This window comes from Barbatula barbatula, assembly GCF_947034865.1.
Source record: "Barbatula barbatula genome assembly, chromosome: 2".
NCBI lineage: Eukaryota > Metazoa > Chordata > Actinopteri > Cypriniformes > Nemacheilidae > Barbatula > Barbatula barbatula.
This window is the reverse complement of record NC_136767.1, coordinates 26,266,782-26,278,878: the sequence shown is the minus strand read 5'-3', so window position 1 is coordinate 26,278,878 and position 12,097 is coordinate 26,266,782. Positions and strand designations below refer to the sequence as shown.

The window sequence follows — 12,097 nt, the reverse complement described above, 5'->3', positions numbered from 1 at the left end:
AAAATCTCTTCCGACAGGGGACTAAAGCAGAAACATGTTCTTTTAGGATTTTATTTACTGTAGTGATGGAGATATTTCTTTTGTCTGCAACCTTTTCATATATTTAATCCTATTAGTTTGTAGGCTCAATTTTGTGATGTCTGTTCAATGTTCTATAAAGCACAAATACTATGAAACTGGGGATTCTTTATTTTGGTTTCTGTTTTCATTCCTTTCTCTTTTTTCTGACTTTAAAAAGGAATCTACATAAATAACCTTCCAGTTACTTTTCTCTCTTTTCTTTGATCCGGATGTTTCTTTAATTTGCCTATTTCATTAGCGTTGGTTCATTGTTTTCCTTCTCTTATCAATCTCTATTTCATTAGTTTCTTTTGTAACAGTTCTTCCTTTGTTCTCTTTTCTTTTAGAATTTCTCGCATGTGACAGACTTGCATGGCGTTTTTCAATCTTTGTTTCTGTCCTAAAAAACTGGATTCTTTTCTTCTCTGTGCTCTGTAGGGACTTATGTGTCTTTTAAAGAGTACTCACACTGCAGGTAGCAGATTAATAACGTTGCGTCTTTTGTTAAGAAAAACAACAGCTTTGTTTTGTCTGCTCACAGGTCCCTCCATCACATCGTGGGGTTGAAGGTTTAAACAAAATGGCGATTGTCCAGGACTCACTGTCCGTTAAGGGCAGAGGACATGCGGAGTACGATTCGGGAAATGACACGTCCTCTCCGCCGTCAAGTAAAACTGGCATCACGAGGTCGAAGGTCGTAGGAAACGAAAAGGTCTCGTGTCAGGAACTGACATCTTCGGAGAAACTTAGACTTGTTGATGGGGACAATGCCTCAGATTCAGGCAATTCACTGACCAGTTATGACTCTTTGGGTAAACCTGTGCTCAGAGAAAATACCCCACACACCTTCAGCAAGCTTAAAAGGTACTTTTTATTAGTGTTGAAATGTTTATGATCCGTATCTCCTTGCTAATAAAAATGCACTTTACCTCAACCGCAATATCTGTCTGAATTGATACAGATCAGCGAGAGTAAGTAAAAAATATAACTCTTGTACACTTACTGGTACTTACTTACAGAAATGGGAATTATACAAAATTAACCTTGTTCTGCTTATGAACCACTTAGTACTTTTGAGTGCAAAATATTTTGAAATACAAAATGCTCTTCTTGTTTTAGTCGGTAGAACTCATATAACGTCTTCTTCTTATTGCAGTGAAGATTTGGGCAGGTGCTCCGATTTAGAAAGGACACAGTCTCAACATCTCAATGTTAATAGGAAACGAAGTCTGTCTTATGATAGATGTCAGAATCGAGCAAGACCCCGCAGCAGAAGCATATCATCCCAAAGCAGGTACTCAGGACGCTATTCCAGGAGCCGATCCCTGTCCTCGGGAAGGAGGTGCGTTGCAGATCTATTACATTTTAAAAACCACCAACCTGTTCATCTTTTTTTGGCTGACACTCTCATATCCCTCGACTCATTTACAGATCGTATTCCCGTTCATCCAGTCATTCACTGGATTCGCGGAGAGGTAGTCTCTCCAGCGCGAGCAGCTGCCGTAGTCTCAGTTACTCACCAGACAGGTAGATTTCTGCAGAAATAATTGTAAAATAATGCTTTGTTTGACAACGAGTACCAGTGATAAAAGTTCTAACTGAACACCTGCGTGCTCGCATCTCTCTCGCGTGCATGAATAGGTTCAGAGAGCGCAAAAGACACTGCAGCTCTTGCGAGAGAAGAAAGCGCAGTCAGAGAAGACCTTCTTCCCCATTGAGGAAGAGAAGAAGAGATTCTCCCAGCCACCTGGAAGCCCGTAGAATAACAAGGTCTGTTTTTATAGCTAGCTAGTGCAACCCAAATAACACATATTTTGTGTCAACGGGCAAAATGTGTTTGATCACCATCGTTCTTCAAATATCTTCTTTTGTGTTCTGCAGAAGAAATAAAGTCATACAGGTTGTGAATGACATGAGGATGAACTACACCCTTAATGTATTGTTGCATTGTGTAATTATGTAATGTATTGTGTCCCCTGTTGGTGGGGATATGTATTTATGATTTATGGGAATTGCAATCTTGCTTGAAAAAACTACACGTTCCATGTGGGTCTGCCAAACCAAATGATCCCTTTAGCCAGCACAATTTAATCTCAATACCTTTCACTGTTTACATTTTCTTCTGTCCTGTCTTTCACAGTGCCAGAAAGAGACCCGTCCCTTACTACCGGCCCAGCCCTTCCATCAGTAGCCGTTCCTCCAGCCTCCTCTCTTGGCACCTGTTTCCGCTCAATCGCAGTCGTTCGCGCAGCCGGAGTCGCAGTCGCACTTATTCCTCGTACAGGAGCTACAGCCGCAGCTCATCATGGAACTCTTTATATAGCAGACGCAGTCGAAGCAGAAGCTATGACTCAGTGTCGAGCTACAGCCAAGCCCGTCGCTAATTTACGAACGAACCGGCTGCAGGAATGCTGAGCCACCGCACAAGCAAGGACCAAATCCGATTGCAAGAGCAAGTGAAATGGAGCAACGCTAAGAACATGCTGTGCTTGGGTATGGAACAGCAGGCAGTGACAGGATCATCTGTTCGTTGTCAGATAAGACTGACGCTTTCCATATTGTTGTGTACTAAACTGTGTGCTTTAATCCGCCCTGCTCAAACGTAAAACTTGTCTGTCGATCACAGGGGTCATAGATGCCGAAGCTCCATGTGAGCTACACAGTGTTTTGTGACAGAGTTTATGGCATACGTTCCACAAAGGCGCGAGGAGGATGTTGTCGTCGCCGTAGTAGATTAAACTAAGTGTACGTGCAGGATCACGCTTCGACTGTATGAATCTGTCGTATTTTTGTAGTGTTTTCTTGGATACGTCACAAGCGCTCGAGGAGAAAGATTTGTTGCTTCCATAACAGCTTTTACTGAGAGCAGCCACTTGTGTGTCGCACACACCTTCACTTTGAAAAATGTGCCATCCGAATTGGCCCCACTGGCAAACACACACCCCATCAGCCCAAATGCCAGCTTTATTTATCTTCTGTTGAACTGGAAAACAATTTAAATGTCATTGGCTGTGATGAAGATCATGGCAGGTGGTCAGAATCTAGTGGATGTGCTCCAGCGGTGGGAACCCCTTTTGGGCAAGCCGCCCACAGCTTTAGCAAATATGTTAAACTGCAGATTATTCTTGAAATCCTCTTGAGACGACATGAAGTGCGAACAGGAAGAAAATGCGTACATGTTTGGAATTTATTATTGTTGTTATTACTATTAGCATTAGCATTACCCCTGAGCCTTAAATGTATTTTTTTAATTATTTATTGTTTTTAATATTTGAAGTCCCTAAATCACTCTATTTATTATTCTGATCATTTGAATTATTTATAATTATAAATTATTATCATTTACCTATTCATTTATTTTGCTCAAAACATCCAATATGCGTCCAAATATGCACAAAATAAGTCACACTGTGTCACATAAATTATTGTGTTTATACATGTGAATGGTAAAAAGAAACATTGCTACTCTTTCTTGGTGACACATCACTGCGGATAAACCTAGAAACTGTTACAGACCGAGATAAATGCAGACAGCTGTCATATGAAATCAGTCAGAATGTCTAGATCAAGGCTTTCTTAAAGGATCAAAGATCTTAAGTGTGTCATGCAGATTGACGAGACGGCTTGAAAAAATCGTTACACCTTCACCGCGACACATGACGGCAGTTTCTTTGTTTACATGTCTTATTGGAGTGCTTGTTAAGCGAAGGCATGGTGATCTCTATGCACTGTACATATTTAGCTGTCTGACTGTTGTGAATTCTGACACAGATTAGTCGTAGAGGGGGGAAGCACTTGAAATGTGTTATCTTCTTCAATCCATCTTGTTCTTTCGTCACGGAGCGTAAATGATTATGTAAATATGTCGTGTAAATATGCAAACGTTTAATGTGGCAATATTAGGCATGGGCTTTATTTATTGAGATGGAGTCGTTGCACTGAATCTTTGCAAGCTTTCTGAATTACATCATTCGCGTCGTTTATTCCCTCTAAAATGCTGATGTTTAGCCATGAATCCAGTCTAAAATCTAAAGATATAAAATTTGCTACGGAGGTTGGCGTTGGCTCCTCCAGATGCAGACACCTGCAGATGCGCTGCAATATTCTACCAATTTAGAAGCCGAATGAAAGGTAAAAATATAAATCAAATACTTTTATTTTAGCACAATCAGCGTGTTTTAAGAATATAGCCCCCCCCCCTCATATAATTCTCTGTTCTATTATGTAAATATTTGTTGTCTATGTGCACAAGAATATCAGTGTCTCCCTTGATCTTCAAATGAATAGTTCTCTGTGGTCTAAATCTGTGATAAATAAATTATTTACACAGTATCTTGATTTTGTTGCGGTCATTTTATCAAATCTGTCTTTTTAATGTATCTCTATTTTTCCTTACATTTGTGTAAATGGGGTGAAATGATCCAGTGGGTAAGGTGAGCCATTCCCTGTTTCTGGAAAAATGGGCACAACTGTTTTGTTATGTGACACATGGGGAAACTGTTTGCTATTTGAATCCAAAATCTAACACTTGAAACACTTCAAAAATGTTCGAATGCCATTTTATTAGACCACAAAATATAGTGGCATCTCTGGTCATATTATTTCAGGCTTTTCTCAGATGATGCCACATTTCTCAGCATAATGTTGCTTAAAGTATACCAAATCCATGTGTTTTTCCATTTAAAACAAATATTACTTTCTTATCTTATGACATGAATTCATTTATAAAGTGTGGCGCATATGTTTTCCTTCTCTGAGTAATGAAGTCAGAGATATTTAGGGGCCATGCTTTTCACATGTAAACTTGAGTGCATTAGTTTACCTCTGTGGTCTCATTTCCCCTTTATACGCGAACACGTCTTAAGTAGGAAAAGAAGATACCACATAACCATGATGCGTTTCGTCACATCTCGACTTTAGAACATCATATTAGCGTGACTGGCCTTGAGGAGTGACTGGTTTTCTATTAAAAAGCGAATGAGTCATACTGGGAGGCTGAGATTAGACCCATCGCTGTCCGGTAGAGCCAGTCACAGCACGGGGTCTAAACTTGGATTGGGAGGGTCTTCCGTCAGCTGTTGTGTGCCGCTAAGCACATTCTGGACTTTGTTGACCGGTCGCGCTGCGGAGAATCGCGTATAAAACTGACGAAGAGTCAAACGGGTCTCCAGTAAACTTCTGGAACGCAACATTTATTAATAGGCGTAAAACTCGGTGCGTTATTACGCGCCAGGAGACATACGGTGATTTTGTGTTTTATTTGAAACTGTAAACAATATAATCAGTTTAGCTCCACTTTTAATATTTGTTGGCGGACATCTGACAGCATACCTGTTGGGACACACAGTTCTTCAACTTTTCCGAGTTTCACCATGGCAGAGGGGGATTTCTACACAATGGGCAACAGACAGAGGGCCCCGCGGGATCCTTTCAGGGAACAGTCGCTCGCGTCGAGGTTTATGGACGATGACTTTGGACTGCCACCCTTTCCCGAAGACTTATCTATGGACTGGCCTGGCTGGGCGCGACCTCGGCTGAGCGCCCGCCTCGACGCGCCGTGGACAGGCTCGTTGCGCACGGGCTTTCCGCGGACGAGCATGGGCGCGCCGCAGGGTTTCAGTTCCATGTACAGCGAGACCCCTCGCAGATCCAGCCCATCCCCGAGCAACCCGGACGAGCCGTGGAAAATGTGCGTGAACGTGCAGAGCTTCAAACCAGAGGAGCTTAATGTCAAAACAAAAGACGGGTTTATAGAAGTGTCAGGTGAGGAAAACACGCTATAACCTTTTTGCAAAGAGCAAGCGGCATTTAAAAATCAATGACATACCTACAACAGTGTGTCCAAAGTATGACGACATGCTTGCGCCACAGAAGGATTTGATTTGTGACGTAGTAGTAGCCTAATGGTGTACTGTAGAATTTTATAGATTTCTTTACTATTTTACGTCACAAATATATATGTATATAGTTTGTTTTGTAAATAACTTTATTTGTATTAAAACTTGCAATACACAACGCAAGAAATCGAGCAAAAACATGGCTACTACATCTTTACTATGATAAAACCATGGTAAACTTTCCTGAGCGATGACTTGCACATTACCAGCACGTCTTGTGTAATCCACCACCTGTCGAAATACTTCTAGTATCTCTCACGGTATAATAAACAACCCATATATAGACCCCAAAGAGTCCCACGCTGCACTTTGCAGTAGATTGTTCCATTTTCCTAAATGACTCAAGGTCACCCATTTCAGTGCAACCTCTGTGAAAATACTCAAACAATAACCTTCCGAGTGTGTAAAATGAAAGGCCCCGGGAAACGACGGCTGTGAGCCCTAGAAAATCCTTTTTTATTTGTATCCTGTAACAGCAGGACAGAAGTTCAGGGTTCATGAGAGATCACAGGCCTCATGCATTGGGATTTTCATAACCGCTCTGCTGGTATGTCAGCTGGGTCGCTCAGTCACAGTGGGAGGAGGGTGGAAACACTCTTTGTTAACATCACACGACCTCATTCTAGAAGTGGCCACGCAGAGATATATCAAAGCAAGGTTTTTTGATCCCTCTAAAATTACTTTTAGCTCAGTTTTACCTAAACTCCAAATCAAAGTGACCAGTTTTGGGACACATTGAAAGTTCGGCAACATCCTGAGGGAAAGAACTGTCAAATGCTGGTAACTACCAAGGGTGTCTCGCTGTTTTCCAAAGGGGCACTTGCTTTGGAGTGTCTTTGTTAAATAGGGAAAGGCCTGCAGGTAAATGTTTATTTTTGTGGTAATAGGTTTGTGCCGGAAACGCCTTGCGTCAGAAGTCGTTTTAAGTTCTTTCTCGTAACCAGATATCATGAGACTACTCCTAGGAGAATAATTCTTCTACGTGTGCTGTAAAGAGGCGGTTGTTGTTGATATGTGGGCCGTGCCGAGACGCTGGGCGGCATGAATGGCATTCTGCGACCAACAGCTGCAAAGAATGGAGAGATCTAGAGGCTTCTACACAGGCCTGACGTAGCTCTTCATAAAATAATATACAAACTGTTTCTTTGAGTTTATACACCAAATAATTCTGAGGAGGTTAAAAAATCTTTACATGGTCACCAAATTTATGACTGTATATTTTTTTCAGGTAAAGAATGGAGTACTGTGACAGCTTTGTCAAAGCAACCAGTGCTTACAGATAAAGACGTCCTTTGTGCATGCTGAGCCCTCGAAATGTTGTAAAGGCTTTATCGAGAACCGCACAATATCATAATGCAGCTGTATCAATCGCCTCAGTCGAATTGATCTCTGTGTTAACAACTTCTATAATCTTTTCACCAGGAAAACACGAGGAAAAGCAGGACGAGGGCGGAATCGTCACCAAAAACTTCACAAAGAAAATTCAGTAAGTGTGTCAGTCGTATAAGACAGTTTGGAGCCTTCTAGAATGATCGAGCAACTTCCAGAGGAATGTCTCTCTGAGTTATTACAAGCACAGAGCATTTACCACCCCCTACCTCTCCTCTCTCTCGCTCTTTAGAGAATCAAATTGGATGGTAGCTGGCAGCGAAAGGGAATCAATGTTACAGATAAAATAAAAAAAGAGAAAACTATTGTTAGACAGAGACGAAACACTGCACGGCTCTGATGTCCGACAAAGCCATGAGATTTTGGTTGCCATGCTGTTTCTCTTAACAGAGTGAAGAGAGAGCAAAAAAACATTTTATTGAACAGCAAGACTAAAGTATTCTAGCACGAGACAGACACGTGTGACTTAATACATTTCTTTGTTAACAAAAAACCTAATTAAAGTAGATGATCTTAATTGTGAAACTGCAGATTTGCTTCTTATTTTTCCCTAAAAAATTTAATACGATGATCCACTTCTCCACATGTGCAGATATGATATCGGTAATGTCCTTCAGAAACCGTGGGTGTCCAAATATGCAATGCAAGTCGCTTTGGATATAAGCCTCTGATATATGCGTCAATGTAAATGCAATACAAAGGTTTCAGAAGGACAGCAGCGACATGTAAAACAGTTGTCATCACATAAAACACGAAAGAAGTTTTGGTATGGTATCATGGGCTGTTTTATTAATATATTTTAGCAATGAAATAAAATGTTAACATATCTATAATCTGCATGGCCTTTTGACTCCATCTTCAGTTTTTCTGTGAGCTGATCGCAGTGCATTATGGGATTGCCTTTTCTGTAAAAGATAAATGCACGGCTGCTTTAGATTAACACTAAAACTATACATTTCAGGCATCATCATGCATGCTGTCTTATAAGATAGCCAATCAAAGTTTAAACATAGAATTGTACATAAAATCCCAAAATGCACTTGCAACAAGCTCACTGAAAAATGCATTCAAGTTGACAAGAAGTCAAGAGAATTATGTTAGAAATATGTTTAATTATAATACGCACTGTAATACGCCATCTCTGTTTGAAACATGCAGTTGCAGGTTACATATCTTTACATTGATGTCCAATTTACATTTTCTTGAAACTAACTTTTTCTTAAACACCATAAATTAAAAATTGTATAAGTTTAATGTAAAAATAAAACTTTTTACAATTTTTTTATTGACTTGCTCAACAACTGGTTTTGATAGCAGCTTAAATTTGATGGCATTGCTGCTGCGAACTTCCGCTCCGTATTTGGTTATAACAATTTATTTGATATTTAATTATATATTCAAATCAAGCTTATTAAGTTAAATGAAAACCACTCGACACTTATTTGATTCATAACGCTTGTTTATGTTCTAGCCACTGAAACCGTCTATACAGGACCATCTTTTTCAGAGTTCAACTAAAGTGAAATTTATGCAGATCTTTTAAAAAAAAATTGGTTTGATTTAAAATATAATTCTTCGTCTTATTTTATCACTGTTTTCACCGCTCGAAGAACTAAACAGTCCAACAATCCATCACCCCCTTCCCAAACTGTTGCAATAGAAGACATTGCAGTAGGGAGTGCCTCAGTGTGATATCACCATCCACTCAGTTCCACAACAAGTTCCACCCTTTCTCTGTAGAGTCGATATGAATTTATGGTAATCCTGCCTTAAAGGCATCTCATTTAAACAGAGAGAGTGAGAACTCTTCTCATTAAATTGGCAGCAGACCGTCTGCCAGCTGGAGGATGAGAGTAGTGTGTAGATGGAAATATCTGGTGATAAACTTTGCATCAGGAGGCGATTTGTAATAATTGGCAACAGACTCTGTTTCTGAGCCCGGCACCTGGAGCAGAGTTTAGACGCTGTCTCTCTTTTTTCTGTCTTTCTCTTATTGCAATTGGTGGTAGGCAGACCATTTGAATGAAAACTACGAAAAGCTTGAGAATCATCTTCTAGCCACAAGCTGCCACATAACAAAAATTAAGATTGTCAAAAATGAAACTATACCGAGCATACAAATGTATAATGTTTGCAGTTCCCAAAAAATGTCCTAGGTCCGTCTATAAGCACATTCTCCTGAACTTATTTCCACAGGATACCAACTGACGTGGACCCTCTCACTGTGTTTGCATCTCTATCTCCGGAAGGGGTTCTCATCATTGAAGCCAGGCAGACCCCTCCGTACTACCTCTACAGCAACGAGACGCCCGCAGAACCCATAGAAGCACCCGAGGCAAGACCTCAGGAATCCAGCATGGCTTAAATCCCCCTCTCTGAAGCACACCACTGACAGGGAGCGAGCTGGGGATCATGGCATTTGTTCAAAGTGCTACAAATATCTAGTTTTATCAGTTTCATGCATTTTCTTAATCCAAAAGTCATTAATGTGTTGCGAAATTAGCTCCGTAGTCCATAAATCGATGGTTCCTCTACATGGTACGTGATTGGATCAAATTCCTGTAGCCTTTAGTTACCAAATGGAAGAGGATAAACACTTGTGATGGAGCTATCAATGGGGTGAGAGGAAGACAATGACCAGGCCAGATTTCTGTAGTGAAAGTGCAGTAATTGATGTTCAGATTTAATTACAACTTCCTCTTAATTAGACACGCCCCCTTTTACAGCCACTTTAAGGCATGTCCATACACCTGGCCCGAAGTTAAGTTCCGGTCTGTGTTTGTTTATCGGTCTGGCTGATGGCTAATAATGTAACTATTTATATTTGAATCCATTTATATTAATAATAATAATCCATTGTATAATAATTGTATTTAATAAAGAATTTATTGAATTTTATTGTATATTCATTTTATTAAATAAACAAATCGTTGAATGGGTCGTGTAACTGTGTCGCATTTCAAGTTATCCAAGTAATGGTTCTTCTATTGATAACCCCAAATAATGCTAGACTTGCATTTACATTTAGTCATTTAGCAGATGACTTTAAACCTGCTAGCTAATGTAATTTACTTGTTATTTCTTTTCCTTGTCATCAGAAATAATCTACAGGGACTCTTTTCTTTGTGGGTGTTTACCAGAAGTTAGGTTTGGACCACAAAAGCGTGCATTTGCAGAAACGTTTATGTTGTACCTTTGAAACCGTCTAAACTCACGCAAACTATTTTTATTATGTAACTTTTAAGTATCATTTTGAGAACAAATGTCTTTAGTCATCTGAATATCTGTCACGTTGGACTTCTGTACGAAGGTGTCTTCTGTCTTTCTAGAGTTGAGTTTTCTCGCTCTCGCTCTCGCTCTCTCTCTCTCTCTCTCTCTCTCTCTCTCTCTCTCTCTCTCTCTCTCTCTCTCTCTCTCTCTCTCCTCTCTCTCTCTCTCTCTCTCTCTCTCTCTCTCTCTCTCGCTCTCTCTCTCGCTCTCGCTCTCTCTCGCTCTCTCTCTCTCTCTTTTTGGTTATGGAGTGATTTCAGGGGAGTTGTCTCTGCACGCTTTCAGTAATTGGGTGACAGATTCATGTGAGAGATTATTCCGAGCGGTCTGGCTCACTTTCAATCTTCCCGACGCCTATACGGAAGGAAAATACTGAAGAAAACGGTTCTCAGCCGCTGATTAACTGACCTGTTTGCCCATTGAATTTTTCTCATGGAATCGATCAAAGCTCTGGTTTCCCGTGGTCTAATTTTGAGGTTTTGAGGTTAATGGATTGTGAATATATCCACGCTAAAGACCCTCTTCCATTATAATCATAAGAGTTAGACAAATTGCACAATATATTTTCTGCCAGGACATGAAATACAATCATATTTACTATAAACCCCACATTCCCTTCAAATGTCAATTTGATAAACCTTTCTGTGATGAATTACCTGTGTTATTGTTAAAACTGAAGGAAAAGCTTCACAAGATCATGCTCAGGTGTTTATTAATGCTGAGAGGATGCATGTTACAGTAAACTGGAAAACAATGATGGGAATTTAAAGGCTAAGGAAAGAGCAGGGGATGTTTTTTGTCGCCTATTTGGCGACTTCGATTTGTTCCACAGTTATTTCCTTCTGGAGTACTTGCTGTGGTTTGAAGATCTCTTGGGTTTGCCCGAAGGTTGCTTGCTCATCTGCTGTCGCAGCAGGGTGTGTATATTCTTCACCCCCAGACCCCTGAGGCTGGCCGATTGAGATGACCTCTGGCTGCTCGTCTTGCTCTGAGACGACGGTGTCTGGAGTCTCCGGTGCTTCGGGCCTTTCTGCGTAGATGTCCTCGCTGTCTCTCTCTGTGTCCTCGACTGCCTCGTGAATAGTTCTGTCTTTGTCATCCTCTCCGGGTTCACCAACGTCGACTGCTGGCTCTGTGATGGACGGATCTGCTGGTTCCGCGGACGGGCCTACATCAGGGCGGGAAATCTCGGATACGATCTGTTGGCCTTCAGGACGTTCCTGAGCTTCCACCTCAAGATGCTCTCCAGGTACAACCGAGGGTTGAAAGGTTTCTGGTTTACCCTCAGCTTGAGGCTCATGGCCGTCCGTTCTTTTCTCTTCCATGGTTTGTACTTCCAACTCTACCTGTGGCAAATATGAAACAGTTTTCAAAAAGTTACAAATGTAAAGGCCAGTATGCACGGAAATTATTCATATTCTGGGTTGATATGAAAGGCCATTCGTCCCCTGAGGGAAAGTACGTTTTTGAACAATTACCAA

General features: G+C 40.8%; 2 protein-coding genes across 2 annotated transcripts in view; both read left to right on the top strand.

Annotated features, from left to right (window-relative positions):
* The window catches only part of srrm4 (serine/arginine repetitive matrix 4), a gene marked incomplete at its 3' end in the record, with an annotated part of 39,581 nt that extends 37,137 nt beyond the window's left edge, over positions 1–2,444 (top strand). Inside the window, exons 9-13 of the mRNA XM_079475545.1 lie at positions 602–924; positions 1,217–1,402; positions 1,492–1,587; positions 1,702–1,830; positions 2,201–2,444. Coding sequence (XP_079331671.1) covers positions 602–924; positions 1,217–1,402; positions 1,492–1,587; positions 1,702–1,830; positions 2,201–2,444 — 978 coding nt within the window. The remainder of the gene's footprint in view (positions 1–601; positions 925–1,216; positions 1,403–1,491; positions 1,588–1,701; positions 1,831–2,200) is intronic.
* A 2,726-nt stretch (positions 2,445–5,170) lies between these two features.
* Positions 5,171–10,169, top strand: hspb8 (heat shock protein b8). The gene is made up of 3 exons (XM_079476093.1): positions 5,171–5,823; positions 7,380–7,443; positions 9,543–10,169. Exons 1-3 carry the CDS (start codon positions 5,433–5,435, stop codon positions 9,709–9,711), a joined length of 624 nt encoding a protein of 207 aa, XP_079332219.1. The 5' UTR covers positions 5,171–5,432; the 3' UTR covers positions 9,712–10,169.
* Positions 10,170–12,097: the final 1,928 nt, after the last annotated feature.